This window comes from Canis aureus, chromosome 24, assembly GCF_053574225.1.
Source record: "Canis aureus isolate CA01 chromosome 24, VMU_Caureus_v.1.0, whole genome shotgun sequence".
Taxonomy (NCBI): domain Eukaryota; kingdom Metazoa; phylum Chordata; class Mammalia; order Carnivora; family Canidae; genus Canis; species Canis aureus.
Window position 1 is genome coordinate 34821705 of NC_135634.1, and position 18057 is coordinate 34839761.

The 18057-nt window shown below is 50.5% G+C and overlaps 1 protein-coding gene across 1 annotated transcript; it reads left to right on the forward strand.

The window, feature by feature from the left end:
• Positions 1-13551: 13551 nt before the first annotated feature.
• NKX2-6 (NK2 homeobox 6) lies at positions 13552-17583 on the forward strand. Its single transcript, XM_077869663.1, has 2 exons — positions 13552-13998; positions 16958-17583. The coding sequence occupies exons 1-2, from the start codon at positions 13701-13703 to the stop codon at positions 17581-17583; spliced, it is 924 nt and encodes a 307-aa protein (XP_077725789.1). The 5' UTR covers positions 13552-13700.
• Positions 17584-18057: the final 474 nt, after the last annotated feature.

An 18057-nucleotide genomic window follows, 5' to 3' on the forward strand; every position in this document is an offset into this window, starting at 1 on the left:
GTTCCAAAAATGTCTTTTTTTAAAAAAGATCTTATTTATTTGAGACAGCATTAGCAGAGAGGCAGATAGAAGAGAGGGAGAAGCAGAGTCCCCGCTGAGCAGGGAGCCTGACTCCCAGTTTGATCCCAGGACCCTGAGATCATGACCTGAGCCAAAGGCAGACATTCAACTGACTGAGCCACCCAGGCACCCCCCAATAATGTCTTTTATAGCTTCTTTTTTTTATTGGGTATCCAATCAAGGTGCATGAAATGTATTTGTGTATTTGGTGCTAATGTCTCTTTCTTATCTTTTAATGTAGAACAGCCCAGCACATTTTTTAAAAATGACATTGACTTTTTTGCAGCTTTCAGACAGTTGGTTTGTACATTTTTCCTGCTCTGAATTCCTGACCTCTTTCTTAACCTTTGGGCTGCCTTTTTTCTCTACTCACATGCATGCTCTTAGTGATTTCATCCGGGACTTTGGCTTTGGATAGTTTATTTATGCCAATGACACCCAAATGTATCTTCTCAGCCTGAGCCTGTCTCCTAAACTCCTGGCTCCTTCCTAGTGGTCTCACAGACATTTCAAATTTTGTAACTGAACTCCTGATCTTCTCCCCAAAACTTCCTCTGCCTGTTGTCCTTCTCTTTTGAATCGATGGCAACTCCACCTCTCCATTTGTCCAAGCAGAAAAAGCTTAGAATCATTCTTGATTCTGCACCTCACAGTGTCTTACTCTACATCCAATCAGCTGGAAATCCTGTTCACTTAACCTTCAAAATATGCTGGAAATCTGACCCACTTTCCCCCACCTCTCTGCTTCCACCCTGGGTCCACCATCTTCACCTGTTGTCTAGATTGCCAGAAAACAAGTCCTCCTGCCATCTCTACTCTGCTGCAGCCTAGTCTGAACACAGAAACCACACAGCTCCTGTACAAACTCAACTCACATTACAGTATTCCCCTACTCAAAATTTTCCAATGTGCTCAGTTTCCCTCAAAAGACAAAGACAACATCCTTTGCTAACCTCCCAAGGCCTTCCTTACCTCTCTGACCTGGTCTGCTATGATTCCTCTGCACCTTCCCTTTCATTCATGCCATTCTATCTGTTCTCAGCACACTGATTCTCGAACATACCAAGTCTGACCCTGACTCAGGGCCTGTGTAGCTGTGCACACTCCCTCCATATGAGATCCATATGACTCACCCCCTCGCTTCCCTTGGGTCCTTGATCAAGTGGCATCTTAAAGAGGCCTATTCCAAAAAAAAAAAAAGGCCTATTCCAAAAAAATAAATAAATAAAGAGGCCTATTCCAACCACCCTTCCCAAAATTGCAATTGCCCACCTGTGCGTGCCAGTGTACACACACAGGCACGCTTCTGATCCCTTTTACATATTTGCTTCCCTTACACTTGTTTTCCCCATATTATATATCACCTCCTAACATGCTCTACAACCTACCTCTGTGTTGTTTATCTTCTCCCCTCTTCCCAGAATGTTAGCTCCCTGGGGCTGGAATGGAGGTAACCTGAGGACCAAGCAAAAGCCTGAAGGAACCATGAAGGCATCTAGAGCAGGACAAGAGGTAAGGGTAAGAAACTGTACACATACATAACCAAAACCCATGTCACGTACAGTGCCTGGCAAGCACTGAGTACGGGCTATTAGTAATATTTCATCTATTCTTCTTCCAAAGTAGAAAAGCAAAACTGAGAATTTAATGGTTTATTAGTAAGCCATCCATGTTTCTTAAAGGCTACTTGGCAGGGAGGCATTGGATAAGGGGTTAATGTCAAAAGCTGAGAGTCCACAGACACCTAATCATGCTGAGTGGATCCAATCAGGAGTCTGGCTCTCCCAGGCTGAGCAGAAGTCCTGCTCTGTTGCTTCTTATATGTGCTCTCAGCTACAGTTTTTCTGGGCCTATCTCTAAAATTGAGCGAGGTGATTGATAAAAAAGAATGCCTGGAGTTTACTAAGTTAGTGGTCAGTTAGCTTTGGATTCAGGGACCCTTATGGGAATTAGAAAATAGCAATGATTGTTAGGACTGGCACCTCCATTCTCCGGGCTAACTTGGTTTGACACTGCCTCCTGTGTATTATAACAAGCACAATCTTGGCACCTCCTTCCTGTCTCTGATTCCAGACTCCCAGAGAGATCAAAAGGAAACACAAAGCTTCGAAGATTTGGATATTTAACAGTCTGCCTGACAGATCAGAGTTAAACATTTTTATATCCCCCCCCCCTTTTTTTTTTACAAACTCTTGTTCCCCAGTCTCCCCAGATTACCAGGACTTGAGAAAGGAGAATGTATTACCAGCATCTCATGGGGCAAATTTGTTACCCACACATCCTCTACTTTACCCCAAATAAGCCCAGAACCCTCTACTATTGATCCACTCCAGCCCTGCTCCAGGCAGGCAAGGCAGCCTACAGCATCCAGGCCCTGGAGGAAAACCCAAATGACAACAGAGGCCAAAAGGAGGCCTGCCAAAGGAAGCTGGAAGAAGGGCTCTTGGCACAGTGAGAGCTTTCTGGGCATATTCTCCTATGTAAAGTGGACCTGCTTAAAACATGAGACCTCTCCGAATTCAGCTTTTAAAGGAGCCATCGTGCTCTCTAATGCATCCACCCAGCGTCAGACTGTCTGGGGAAGAGGTAGACAGGGAAAACGCACTTGGTTATCAGGATAATTTATCTACAGGGGACCAAATATCAACATGCTGGCTGTGCCTGTGTGTGCTCTAAATTTGTCCAGGCAGCTGCCCCTCAGCTGCCATGTATGTATGGAGAATGCCCACTGGGAAAGGGTAATGGGCTGTACTCCTGCAGCTCCGATCGCTCTGGGCTCCCCCGCCCCCCAAACACACACATCCTGGCTGTACACCAGCCCACAAGCCCTCTCCTATGCTCTGAAGGAAGTATCCACAAGTTCTCTTGGGGGAGATCTCAAAAGTTTCCATTTTCTTTAGCATCCACCCAAGGTAAAGAAGCACAGAAACCTATGACTGTATTACAAATTAAGTTCTTTTTTTAAAGATTTTATTTATTTATTCATGAGAGACACAGAGAGAGAAAGAGGCAGAGACACAGGCAGAGGGAGAAGCAGGTCCCATGCAGGGAGCCTGATGTGGGACTCAATCCCGGAATTCAATCCCGGGACTCCAGGATCACGCCCCAGGCCGAAGGCAGGAGCCAAACCACTGAGCCACCCGGGATCCCCAACAAATTAAGTTCCTTATAGGCAAAGCACCTAGCAGGAGCCAGTGGCCCTACAGATGGCTTGGACAGGGTTGTGGCCTCAGGAGGAGACAGATTATGGATGTCTTAGGACTCAAAAATTCTATATAGAGGCAAAACATTCTGAATGGTGGCATGGTGCCCCTTTCACATTTCCATTCCAGCAGAAGCTAGAAAATCTGGGACAAATGGTGTTTAACTATAAGCTCACACCACAACTATTTCCTTCAGGTCTAGTCCTTACCCACCAACACCTTAGCAGGTTTCTAGTTTTTGCTAAAGGATGTGGTTCAGGATGCCTGGATGGCTCAGTTGGTTGAGTTGAGCAATGGACTCTTGGTTTCTGCTCAGGTCTTGGTCTCAGGGTGATGAGATGCAGCCCCTCCTCCATCCCTGTGCTCAGCAGGGAATCTGCTTCTCTCCCTCTGCCCCTCCCCCAGCTCTCTCTCTAAAATAAATAAATACATGTTTTGAAAAGGATGTGCTTCAATGTCTTTTAAAAATTAAACTCGTAAATATGATTCATTTATCTGTGTTGTACAGAAAAATTAATTAAATGCAGAAGCAGGGCCCTTGTGTGACTCAGTCAGTTCAGAGCCTGCCTTTGGCTCAGGTCAGGATACCAGGGTTCTGGGATGAAGCCCCACGCTGGGGGCTCCCTGCTTGCGGAGGAACCTGTTTCTCCCTCTCCTCCCTTCTTATGCTCTCTCTCGCCACCCCAAATTAATTAATTAATTTTAAAAAATCAAATTCAGAAGCCTAGGCTGACTCTTGCAGGCAATAGAACACTCCTGGAACACCACTGAGCAACCTGCAATTATTTTAAGGAAATAAAGAGGTTCAGGTGTTTTTGTTAAGGGGACTCTTCTGTAGAAAGATTCCATTTGGAATGTTTAACCATTTTGGACACACACCCCCACACACATACATCCACTCAGTTAAGAGGTGGCCCTATATTCTGTGCACGTAGAAATGTTGACATCTTTCACATTTGCAGAGAATATCAAGAATGACAGCAGAACATCAATTAGGGCAATTTGCAGTTGGCGACCTCTTAAGGAAGGTACGACTTGGAACCCCTGGTGCTGCGGGCCAGGCCCGTCACTGCCCCCTCACTAGGCAAATGGCTATAAACAAGTTAGAGGGCCACTCGACACCTCCACATCCCATCCCTGGAACTGAGATAATGACATCTGCCTACTTATCTCGAACGGACATCAATGAGATCACGGATGCCCAAGCCGAGCAAGACATCAGACACTAAAAATTGCCGAAGAGTGCCTGACACCCCCCCACCCCACCCCCGCCAAGGCCAGACAGTGTGCGTGCAAGTCCTCTGCGCGATGCACCTGCTCACCTCTCAGGCTTGCAGGCTCTGGCCGGGGCTCAGCCAGGCCGCCACGGCCGGGATCCACCAGAGCGGCCGCGGTCTGGCAGGGCGCGTCGGGGCGGCGGGGGCTGCTCCCGGGCCACCCGCGCTTCCCCGAGCCCGGCTCCGAGCGCCAGGATCCGCCACCCCGCCGCGCGCCCGCGAACCCGGGGAGACCCGCTCCCCGCGGCGCTGCTTCCGTGACCTGGGTCCCCCCCCCCCCCCCATCAGGCCGTACGCGCACACACGCTCGCAGCGCCCCGGGGTCTGTGGGGCGTTTCTCCGGGGCGGCCGCCGGGTGGGTCCTGGAAACCGAGCTGGCCGCGGGCGCTGATAGGCGGCCCCCGAGTCGGAGCCCGCGCCGCCAGGGCCCCGGAGCCCCGCACTGAGGAGCCCCGGACGCCCCGGCGTACCCCCGCGGGGTGGCGGTCGGCGGGAGGACGCGGGCGCGGGGAGCCGGCGACGGAGGGGGGTGGGGAGCGACCGGAGAGACCCACGCCGGCTGCTCTGCACTCCGTAGTCGGAGCAGTCGCTCCGCCCCGCTCCCCTGCGCCTCGCTCCCGCTCCCCTCCGCTCCGCTCCCCTGCGCCCCGTTCCCCTGCGCCCCCCGCTCCCCTCCGCTCCGCTCCCCATCCCCCCCCTCCGCTCCGCTCTCCTCTCCTCCGCCAGCTCCCCTGCGCCCCGCTCCCCTCCGTCCGCTCCCCTGCGCCCCGCTCCCCTCCGTCCGCTCCCCTGCGCTCCGCTCCCCTTCCCCCCTCCGCTCCGCTCTCCTCCGCCCCGCTCTCTTCCTCTGCTCCGCCCGCCCGCTCCCCTTCCCCCTGCTCCCCTCCCCCTGCTCCCTTCCGCCCCGCTCCCCTTCCCCCTGCTCCCCTCCCCCTGCTCCCTTCCGCCCCGCTCCCCTGCGCCCTGTTCCCCTGCGCCCCCCGCTCCCCTGCGCCCCGCTCCCCTGCGCCCCCCCCCGCTCCCCTGCGCCCCGCTGCCCTCCGCCCGCTCGCCTCCCCTCTCCCCTGCGTCCCACTCCCCTCCGCCCAGCTCACGCTCGGCCCCTAACCCTGAGAATTTTCGCGCCGGTTTTCTGGGGTTCACACAGAGCGTCTCCGAACGTGATCTCAGGCAAACCGTAAACACGGCCCCAGGACAGCCGTCTGGGAGATGATAGTATTCGATCCTCAGCTCACACTGCACACTCGAAATGCCCACTTCCAAATACATTTAAGTGTAAACGAAACCGTGCAAGTACGAGAAGAAAATATGGGTGAATTCCTCTTTAATCTTTGTGTTGGGAAAGGTCTTCTCACTTTGACTCAGATCCCGGGACGCTGAAAGAGAAGATTAATGCAAGAGATTACATTTTAAAATGCTTAGCAGAAAGCATTACAAAAGAAGCCAGAAGACAGCTGACAAACAGGAATAAAATATTTGTAACCTGTAGCACAGATACCCCAAATAGCTAATACATAGAAAATTCTTAAAATTTGACAGATTCCCGGCACCTGGGCGGCTCGGTGGTTGAGGCTGCCTTCAGCTCAGGTCGTGCTCCCGGCTGGGCTCCCCGCATGGAGCCTGCTTCTCCCTCTGCCTATGTCTCTGCCTCTCTCTGTGTCTCTCATGAACAAATAAGTAAAATCTTTTAAAAATTGACAGGATATAAGAGAAAGATATTATCTAAATGGATGCGTTTTTTATTTGTATGTATATTATATATGCATATGTATATCTACCATACATACACATATGTAAATATCCTTTAAAAATATAAGTAGATGTTCTATCTCACTCATAATTAGAGAAATGCACATTAAAACAACACTGAAAAAATAAAATAAAATAAAATAAAATAAAATAAAATAAAATAAGATAAAATAAAATAAATAAAACAACACTGAGACATGATTTCTCACCTATCAGATTGGTAACAATTAAAAGGTATAACATTCTGTTGTCCAGGCTGCTACGGGAAGTAGGCACTCTCTACATGACTTGTGGAATGCAAACCTCTACGACCATTCTGGAGAGGAATTTGACAACCCCTAAATAAATTACATATACATTTACTTTTGGTCCACAACCTACTTCTAGATAAATCTCTAAAGATACGCTTCCAGCGGTACCAAAACAAAGAGCATCAATGTCATTCATTACATCATTTGTAATGCAAAATACTGGGAAAATCTAAATACTCATTCACAGGAGAGTAGTTGAAAAAACTTTGGCAGGTTCCCATGGTGCGCAACTGTAAAAAAGAATAAGGGAGATCTCTTTGAACCAATAGAGTGTGGTTTCCAGGATATATTGTTAAGTGAAAAGAAAAAATTATAAGAGTATTGCTAAGAAGGAATCGTTGCTGGGAGCATCCCTTGTTCCCTGGAGGAGTCTGTGCTAGTGAGGGATCTTTGGGTGTGTGACTGCAGGTGAGCCTGCCTGTGACCAGCATAAAAAAGGATGTACCGGTGTTTAACCAGTCTCTTAAATATGACAATCAGATTCACATCATAGATTTTCATGATAAAAATATAAGTAAAAAAAATGTTTTCCTTCATCAAGCAGGTGAAATTAAGCACATTAATATCAGTTCACCAGATAAAAGTGTGCTGGCAACATTCTATAATGAAAGTTCACCGGTCTTCTCCTCAACTGGACTAGATATTCCTGGAGGGTCCTGGCATGTGTGCTATTTATCTATGTGTTCTAAGTGCCCTGCAAACTGCCTTATATAAGGGTGACCATTTGTTGTGGTTTGCCTGGAACAATTCTGGTTTGTGCCTGACATCCCATCCAGTGAGTGTTTCCTTCCTTTTAAAAATGTCCTTAGTTTGGCGGATTGATTATATGATTACCTTTCCCTTATGTAATAGGCACTCAGAAAATATCTACTGAACTGAAGAAAATAATTTGGATAATATTGAAATAATAGTTTCAATGAAATTTTAAAATGTGTAGGGCATTTTTTTCTTAGAAACAAGGGTGCTGGGATCCCTGGGTGGCGCAGCGGTTTAGCGCCTGCCTTCGGCCCAGGGCGCGATCCTGGAGACCCGGGATCGAATCCCACGTCGGGCTCCCGGTGCATGGAGCCTGCTTCTCCCTCTGCCTGTGTCTCTGCCTCTCTTTCTCTCACTGTGTGCCTATCATAAAAAAAAAAAAAAAAAAAAAAAAAAAAGAAACAAGGGTGCTAAGAAGTACTGAGTGAAGAAGTAGGGAGAAACGTAAGAAAATACAATTACTAAGCAACTGTATGCATCTTACTCTGTGTGCTCTAAAGGAAAGAACACCAAACTGAAAATGGGATATGTGTGATCCCAGATTTCTTTTTTTTTTTTTATCCCAGATTTCTTAACCTTCCTTCGTCTTGGTTTTCTCATTCGCAATCTAGAAATAACTGCTTTACACACCTCCCAGGATTGTTCTGAGATAATATGGGTTATTTTTCAAATCTTCATTTCTACTCTTGGCGAATCCAAGTGTGAGCAAGGAGAGTAGAGGTGAAGTAGCTTTGTGTTCGTGACATAGGCATATGGTAGAAAGAACCAGAGTCCCTATTGAGAAAACCTGGATTCTAATTTTCCCCTGCTATTTGGTAACTGTGTGGTTTGGTTCTTTATCTGTAAAATTGAGACTATTAAGTAAAAAAAGAGAGAGATAGAGAGAAACCATCATTTTTTTTAATGGGAAAATTTAATGAGTTGTTTTGAAAGGATTTGCTATAAGGCCACGGTTGTGCCAACAGTCATATGTAGTGAGAGATTTTCAGTGTTCTGAGTGTATCATAGACATGGAACAGCTTATTTTGAGCAAAGGAGAGAAAGGTAGAAAGGGCACAGCCATTGTTGTTGCAGCAAAGACATCCTGTGTATAAAGCAGGGTATCAATACAAAAATCTTTTTTAAATATTACTGCTTTATAGCAACAAGAAGGACTACCTGTATTATATTGCCTCGTCAGGTAAGGAAGGGAATTTTTTTTAAAGATTTTATTTATTTATTCATGAGAGAGAAAGAGAGAGAGAGAGGCAGAGACACAGGCAGAAGGAGAAGCAGGCTCCATGCAGGGAGCCTGATGTGGGACCCGGAGACTCCAGGATCACACCCTGGCGGAAGGCAGGGCTAAACCGCTGAGCCACCCAGGGATCCCCGGGAATTTTTTTTTAAAGAATATATGTATCTGATCATTTATGGGGGAAAAAGCACAAAAAGAATAAAGTGATGAGATTGGGAGTGTGTAGGAAACAGGGAAGGAAAGGGAGTTGGCATGAGAATGAGAATAGAAAGGATACAGGTAAAAAAAAAAAAAAAAGAAAGGATACAGGTATAGTGGTCACATCTTTGAATACATATTCTTGGATAATTTTTATCTTAGAATTATATTAATGTTTCACACACTCAAAAATAAACATTATTATAATATTTTTAAATGAGTCCCAGTAAAAGAGACAGTGGCAAAGCAGAAAGTGCAACCATGGGCAATTCAGTTTCCCCAGCCCTGAGTGGATCAGATACCTCTGGACCAGTCCACAGAGAATGCTAGAGACTATCCCTAGGCAAACAAGGTAGGTTTCTTTATCCAATAAATGTTTATTGGAGACCTACTATGTATTAGTTGCTATTCTAGGCTCTGGAGTTACACTGTGGAACAGACACAGACCAGGGCTCCAGTCTAGTCTACTGGGGATCCTGCTACCAGTAAAAAAAAAAAAAAAAAAAAAAAAAAAAAAAAAAAAACCCTTTAGTTAAGAGACACCTGGGTTGCTCAGCAGTTGAGCCTTTGGCTCAGTGTGTGATCCTGGAGTTCTGGGATAGAACATCGGGCTCCCTGCATGGAGCCTGCTTCTCCCTCTGCCTGTGTCTCTGCCTCTCTCTTTCTGTGTCTCTCATGAAGAAATAAATCTTTTAAAAAAAAAGAGAGAGAGAGAGAGAGAGTCCTTAATTAATTTCCTGTAAGCCCACAAGGCCCCAGGGCTAGACTTCACTTGGAGTTGCCTGTTGTGTATAGAATTTTAAAGAGGGAAGCCTTTCATTTTAGGAAAGTCTGAAAGAAATTAAGGGGGAAAAGCTTTTGTTAGCTGTGGATGGGAAGAGATTCTGGATACATCGTGCACAAATTCTTTTTTTTTTAAGATTTTATTTATTTAATAGAGAGTAAGCACAAGCAGGGTGAGTTGCAGAGGGAGAGGGAGAAGCAGGCTCCCCGCTGAGCAGGGAGCCCACCTTGGGGCTGGATCTTGGGACCCTGGGATGCTGGGATCAAGACCCTAGCTGAAGGCAGACGCTCAACCCCTTGAGCCACCCAAGTGCCCCCATTGTGCACAAATTCCAAATAATTGTGCACAGTATCACTGCATGGGAATAATTTAAAAAGTCCGTCTCCTGTGCAAGACTGGGATAAGACAAAAGGACTGAGGCTTCTCATTTTCTTAGTATGTTCAGAGCTTGGACTAAACTGGCCCAGGGTAGGCACTTCAAGCATGTTGGTGGACCTAGTTTGGTTTACTAGCATTTTATTTATTGTGTGACCTAAATGGACTAAAGTAGATCCACTCACACTGCTGGCATGATCGGCTCCATCTCATTTTAAGAAGAGAGGTGAAGTGGGGTGCCTGGGCGGCTCAGTGGGTTAAGCATCCAACTCTTGATTTTAGCTCAGGTCTTGATCTCAAGATCATGAGTTCAAGCTCCACCTTGCCCTCCATGCATGGAGTCCACTGATCATGAAAAAATAGCCAATATTAAAAGAAAAAAAAAAGAGTAGAGATGACCACCTCTCCACTTGAGCAAGAGACACACTTGTACCACCAGACACCACATTGTCTTGGCTGTGTCAAGCCCTACCTAAGAGGCTGGAGACTCCCCACCTTTTCTGTTCTGGACTCTCTACCTAGCTACCCTTCCCCTCTCGGATGCCCTCCCTTTAGCCAGGTGGCTCGAATCCCCCTTTCACCACAGAGCAGTAGCTATTGTGGCTGCACTTGACCAAGCAGGTAAGATCCACCTTATGGGTTCCCCTCTCCCGAGGGAGGCTACCGGGGTGCTCTAGTGGTAGAGGAGGAGGAAGAAGGGGTGAGGCCCAGGCCTGGCCTCTGCCACGATGTCCTGGTCCTATGTCCTGGTCCGGGAGGTGACTTGGGGAGATTGCAAGCGGAGAGCAAGGAAAGCCCAGACCCTTGCGGGGATGTTCACTGGGCGGGCTGCGCTGGGCGCGGCAAGACCCAAGGACAGAAGCCTGTCTCCCCGAGGCAGCTGGGCAAAGGCGGTCTGCACATCTGTCTCCAGTGGGTGTGCAGGAGCCTGGGCCCAAGCCACCCTTACCTTATGGCAGACTCGACTTTGCACCAATTAGGAGGGGTCAGAAAGCCCTAACAAATCTCTAACAAACCAGGAGAAAAAAAGAAAGCTGGAATGCAACATCCGGATTTGAACTCAGGACTTTTGATACCAAGACCCTCCCGAGGTGTCCTTTTTTTCTACAATTTTCTAGAGTGCGATAGTCCACCGGGAAGAATTTTACCGCAGAATAATGTGCTGGCAGCCAGTCTGTGCTTGATGTCTCCATCCCGGGTCGCCCGGGCCTCAGGTTGGAAGGCCCCACCAAGCGAAACTACCGGAGGCCAGGGGGAGGAGCGCCAACCCGCGAGCCCTTAATGAAAATGTTCTAAATTCATCCACTTTCGTGAGGGAACTTGTAATGAACACCGGCCTCCCAGACATTTTCCTACACCTCCACGGAGGGGAGGATGCGATGTAGGATATTATTTTTCTAGGAAATCATCGGATATGTATTATAAGCATTAAAATATTTGAATCAATATGTTCTACATATTTACCTTGAGTAAATAATCCAGAATGTTGACAAAGTTGAAGCCGGGAAGATTTATTTACAGTAACCAAAAAAATAGATACAATCTAAAACTATAGTCTATTACGAATCATCCATAACAGGCACTATTATATTGTAATTTTACAATATATCTGTAAAAACTTTTTAATGAAGTCCTAGATGTGATTACGATGTAAATTTAAAATACACAAATACACATATAGCCTATGCAAAGATCTATAGAGGAGGAAGTGAGCTTAACGTCATCTTCTGATAACTCTTGTTTTCTTTTCAACTTTCTCTTATTTTCCTTTTCTCCCCCAAAGGGGTGAATGATGACTTTTATAATTGGGGGAAAAAAATGAAAGAAATGTATGTGTTATAATAAGGTTTGAGGTCTCTAGGTGGGGAAAAGGCAAATCACTTTCAGACAAAAAGGTGGAGGTGTACTGTTTGGGCAAAACCAGATTCCTAGTGTGCCAGCTGTTGGAGAGCTGGGCCACCTCAGAGTTGCTTAACCTCTCTGATGACGACTCATCACTGAAAAAGACAGGAAAGAGGGAAGGAAGAAAGGAAGGAAGGAAGGAAGGAAGGAAGCAAGGAAGGAAGGAAGGAAGGAAAGAGGGAGGGAGAATGGAAAGAAAGAGAAACTGGAAACACTTGGGGTATAGCTTTGATGTAAAGATTAAATGATATGATATATAAGAAATAATTAGTTGGTTATGCTGAAATTTTGTGAGAAATTTTGCATCCACTAGCCTAGGGAGAGAAGTTCAATTTATCTGGATTTCAGGTACTAACAAAGCCCAGACAGTCCTTGTAACGTTGAATTCTCTAAGAAGGTTTATTTAAGAAACAGTTAATCTGAAATCTCAAGAAAGAACTGTACTGAGATCTCATTTTGATTAAAAAATATTTTTAAACTCCTTAGAGTCTGTTGCTGAGGCCCCGACCCTACACCATGTTTTCTTAATTGAACCAAGGTAGCATGAGTAATAGCAGTGGACGGTCATTCATGGTTTCATACACATTATCTCAGTTCTCACAACCACCCTATGATGGGCCTATTCTTATCTCCATTTAAAAATTCAGCCTAAATTTGGAGAGGTAAATACTTTGCCCAAATCCCACAGTTGATGTGTTCCAGAGCAAGGGCTAGACATGTTGACTCCACCTCCACATTCATAGCCTCTGTACACACCGTGTCTCTTCAGTCGGAGCCAGCCGAGTCCGAGGAGCTTTTCTGACGATCTTAACGTTGGTCAAAACTTCCCATCCCTTGCGGGGACTCGCCAGCGCCCGATGCACGCATGAAAACAATTAACTTTAGGGAGAATAAAGGGGAGGAAGAGAAGGACCTGGAAGACTAGACGGGCAAAGGGAGCCCCTGTCTGGCACCTTCATGAGGGCTGGCTCATCACGTTTCCTCCTCCCCACCCACTCACCGAGCCGCAAGGAAGCCAGGAGGCTCTCCCAGTCTAGCTTCCAGCCCTTTCTTCGCAGCCGGAGCCGAGAGGATCCTCCTAGGAACTGACCGATCTGGGTTCCCCAAACCCAGATTCTGCTCTAAGCGAGAAGTTTCCCGTTTAGTCTAGGCATAGGCGGGTCAACACTAGCTCCTCCGCCGCCCAGCCCCTGTTCTTTGGACTGAGGTCCCCGCCGCGCCCCCCCTCCTCCACCCCCACTCACCTCCCCCCTCCCCGCGCCCGCTAAGACTCCAGCAAGCTCCTCCAATCCCATGGGTGCCCTGCTGTCTCCACCTCAGTTTTCCTCCTTAATAAGTGAAGAGTTGAGCTAAGGCCGGGCGGGATGGATAGGCTCGGGTTGCAGAGCAAGGGTTCCACCCCCAAGCTCCCAAGGCCTCTAGGAGCGCCCCCTTGGGCGGGGGAGTGACCTCCAAGCTCCCGCTAGTACCGTATTCACCGAAACACGAGCTGCGCGCAGCACTCTCTCCAGTCTTCCTTGCTTTTGAGAACCGTCAACACAAACCAAACCTTTCCGGATGGTGGCTGGGGGTTGACGAGCAATTAGAAGGGTGCTGGAAGAAAGCGCCCCGGGAGGAAGGTGCGGGTTAAGCACGTGGTTTCCGTCGGGACCAATGAGGGTCGGCGATCTCATCACTCGGCCTCGGTCACCCGGCCGGCAGGGATGGCCCAGAGGAAGGAGCAGAGCTGGGTACCGGGCTTCTGCCCCAGACCTGGGGTCTGCGGTGCTTGCAGCGACGAGACGGGAGGCTCAGGGCGCCGCGATCCAGGGGGACGGGGGGCACCCCAGCTCGGCCTCCTCCGCCTTCGAGATGCTGCTGAACCCCGTCACCTCCACCCCCTTCTCGGTCGATGACATCCTGAGGCTGGAGCGCGAGCAGATTGGTTCCGAGTCCTTGCAACTCCGGGGGGCACGGAGGAGCCCTGAACGTTTTCAGTGTCAGCGACTCCTCCCAGAACCGCGAAAGGCAGCGGTTCCCGGCACCTGCAGTGGCGGCGGCGGCGGCGACAGCGGCGACAGCGGCAGAAGGCGGGACCAGTCGGGGTCTCCTCCTGGTGCTCCCTGCGAGACGGTCTCGCAGATGGAGGCGGAACGCGTGGGAGAGCCACGTAAGTGGGCGCGCTCAGGTCTGGGCTCCTACTTGGAGATCATGGCTGGTGGTGGTGGGGGGGGGGGTCGTTACCAGGTGGCACGGGAATAACACGCATCCCCCGGTCTCTTCTGCTCCAAGGGCCTAGTCTCATTTTTCTCTTATTTGACAATTCCAAAAAGCCAGATCTCTCAGCCCCCTCTATCATCTCCTCCAGACAGCCAGTGTGCTTCCCTAACAAAATAAGGTCCCGGATCTTAGAGGTTCATAACTTCCACAGCCTGTCCCTTGAGTCCCATAAACGCATCACCCACTCACAGCCACACATCCCAGAAACTCCAGCTTCTCTTCCTTCCAGCGAAACCCTCTACAGTATCTTAGCTGTGCTCCATCACCACCAGTCTTCCCTGCCATGTCCGAGTCTCCCTACTCTAAATCGTCTGCCAGAAGTGTAGCCATCAAAGCAGCCGAGCGCCCTGCGAGTGGAAACTCTGCCGACTCTGGGATCAATCGCAGCCCTTTCTTTGCACTTGCTGCCTGGCCTGGCCACCCACGTCCATTCCTCCGCCCGGGTTCCTCCTCTGGACAATGAGAGGTGGCGACCAGATCAGGTAATGTCTGAGTCCCTAGGCCTGGACGGCCCCTGAGGGCGCTGGCGACAAATCCACCGCGTCTGGGCAGGGTAAGGGCAGTTCCGGTTTCGCTGCTCCGAGGGGACGGCTCCGGGGAGTCTGAGCCCTGGTCTCCGAAAGCACAGCCTCGTGCACCGCCAGCGAGGCCGGGCACCTGCGTCCAGCGGCAGGAAGGGAAGGAGCGAGCGGTGAGCTGCGTTGCATTGTCTCCTGCAACCCAGGACAGTTTCAGACATTCGAAGGGATGAAAAAGCGACTCTTCCTCTCCACAAACTTCTGCGCCTCTGTCTGCAGCTTCCAGATGAGCGATGTGCAGTCTGTGACCCCCCTTGAGGCCTGGCAGGCCGGGCCTCCTCCACCAGGCTGTGCCAGGCCCATCGGTTCAAGGCATTAACGAATAAGTAAAGGGGCTAGTTAGTTCCCAGTTATTCCTCGACTGGTTATTCATGTACTCCAGAAGCAGGGAGAACATTAAACTTTTGCTGTATTCACAGAGAAGCCTGTGGGTTTTCTGCAGCGGCCTCTAAACACTAATTCCCTCAGAGCTGCTCAGCCAACTTGGCATTCGCTCTGGCTTTGCTGAGAAAGGGTCACAGTCCTTGGCCCACAGCTAGCAGCCAAAAGCAGGAGCAGTGGGTCCCTCCTCCCTGGTGAACCCTGAGTGGCATCTCTCAAGAGCTGCCTGCCATGGACACCAAGAAGGGGCCAGTGCCCAGCTCCAGGAATGAAGCGCGAGGCTGCAACCATCAAACATCACTGGTGGACACTGCGCCCCTCATCTGTCCCCAGTCAAATCACCTTGATCTCAAGGATGCACCGAGAGAGGGGCTCCAGCAGGTGACCAGGAGAGCTCTGGGTGCTGGCATGCACCCGGGTATAGCCTGCCTGGTCAGCGAGCCTCAAACGGGGTCCTGCTTATTCCAAAGAGTTGCTGAAGGTCACTGGTTACTTTTCAATTTGCGAAGAATAAAGCCCCAGCCCATATTTTCCCTCTTTGACAGATTTCCTCAGTTTCTTTGAGCACAGGTTTCTTTGAAGGAAGTTTGTATTTCCTCAAACTTCCAAATACCAAACAGTTCCATTATCTGCCTCCTGGAGACTGTGTCAACGCGACTGAGGACTTGAAGTCGGGTCTCAACCTACACCTTCTTTAATTAGGCTGTTCTGCTCCACCTTGCCACCAGCTTGCAGCCATTCCACGTTCCTGGTTTCTCCTGGCATGCTTTCCCATGAAAACTCGGCATTTCCTCTCTACACACCCTTGGATTAAAACAGAACTTAGCCAAGACATAAGAGAGGGGGGAAGAAGAGAAGGAAAAGCTGTGTTTCGGGGGGCTTCAAGCACGGCCATCTCGGGGTGATTGGCTAGGTACGGGGGTGGGGGTGGGGAGAGAAAGCCAGAGCAAAACCAACGCTACCTGCTTGCCGAAGAGACCCCAAAAGGAAGGAGGCTGCTTTCTAAAAAGCCAAATATGAAAATAAATAAATAAAATAATTTTTAAAAAGCCTTATATGGACCTAAACTTTGTATATACCTCCAAGAGACTCTAGGTTTCTGAGCCAAAAATCAGGAGTCAGAAAAATATTTCGTTTGCCTTTATTTTGCTAATTGGAATTACAGAGCAACACATCCAAGAAAGAGGAGCCGGGTCCTTGATGCCGGTGGAGCACTTAATGGCCAAAAAGACAAGGGTGTGCACAAAGGTGGGGTGAAGGTGGGGGATACCGGACACCCGCCCCTGCGCTTGGATCGGAACACCCCGTGATGCTCGGAGGACCACCATGGATAGATAACCAGGCAGACAGGAACCCAGACAGGAATCCGCGGACAAGCACGTCACCAAGTTTTCACGCTCTCTCCCCCTCTCTATCACTATCTCTCCCTCTTTCTCCGCCCCCTCCTTCCCGACAAGGGCAGTCCAAAGTCAACCTCCATCTAACAGTCCCCCACATTCACACTTGGTCCTTGCGGCAAAAGCTCCCCCAAACTCGACCACACTTTAGAATCGAATTGCCCCCACCCCCACCCCACCCATACACAGGTATTCTAAGAAAATGAAGTTGTCTTAAACTCTTGGCCAACCTCTTTTTGAGAAAGGGCTGCACACCGGAGACCCCAGAGGGTCGCAATGTACATGTGGGCCTGCAGGTACCATCGCGACAGAGGCTGGCGGTAAAGGAGCCTTCAGATCGCCCTGGGACGGGGGTGAGGGGTCAACAAAGGGGACAGAAGGAGGCGCGAAGTGAAGGCTACCGGGGGAGAGGGGCGTCCCTTAAAAACGAGGTAGAACTTGCACAGGTAACCCCGAGGCTGGGCGCTGACGCTGCTCCTTCCTGTGCTTTTAGAGCCGGGCCTCCGCGCAGCCCCTCCCCTCCGCGGCGGGACCCGGGGGCCAGAGCGCGGCGTTGGCGACGTTGGCACCGGCGCGCGCGGGGACGGCACCGAGCAGCCCAAGGAGCGGCAGCGGCGGAGGCCGCGCGTGCTCTTCTCGCAGGCGCAGGTGCTGGCGCTGGAGCGGCGCTTCAAGCAGCAGCGGTACCTGTCGGCGCCCGAGCGCGAGCACCTGGCCGGCGCGCTGCAGCTCACGCCCACGCAGGTCAAGATCTGGTTCCAGAACCGGCGCTACAAGTGCAAGAGACAGCGCCAGGACAAGTCCCTGGAGCTGGCGGGCCACCCCCTAGCGCCGCGCCGGGTGGCGGTGCCGGTGCTGGTGCGGGATGGCAAGCCCTGCCTGGGCCCCGGCGCGCCAGCTTTTCCCGGGCCCTACGGCGCCCCCGCGGCTCCCTACTCCTGTTACGGCGGCTACGCGGGCGCTCCTTTCGGCGCAGGCTACGGCGGGGGCTACGCCAGTGCACCCCCGCGTCCCGCGCCGCCCGCAGCCCTGGCCGGCGCGGGGTTGGGTGGGGGTGGCCCCGGCGGCACCTCGCAGGGCCCTGTGGCCGCCGCGCTGCAGGGTGTCAGGGCCTGGTGAGGCGCCCCGGCTCCGCGCTCCGGCCCAGCCTCTCCGCCCACCGGCTCCGGCGCTGGAAGGAACGGGCGACCCGAGGGCACTTCTCCCTGAGCGATCCCCGGGACTGCGAACTGCCCCCCGCAGGTCATCGCGCTGAAGGCCCTGGGGACATTCTTCTCGCCGGGGACGTGAAGCGCACCGGGCCTTCGCCGGCCGCCCACGAAGCAGCACCCGGAGGGAGGAAAGCCTAGGGGGTGCTGGCAGTTTGGGGGGTCGGAGCAGTCCTGAGGCAGATGACTTGTCGGGGCTCAAAACCAGGGTTTGCTGATGGGCTCTTCAAGTTCTGTGCAGCAGCCCGGGGACCTGGGCCAGGGGAGGGGGTGTGCGTGAATGGGGTGGGAGGGTGCTCTAGAGCACCTCAATCCTCCGTTGGGGAAGAATGTGAAAAGTTAGCCGCAGGAGGTGTGGGAACCCGAGTGAAGAGCGGAGGAAGGG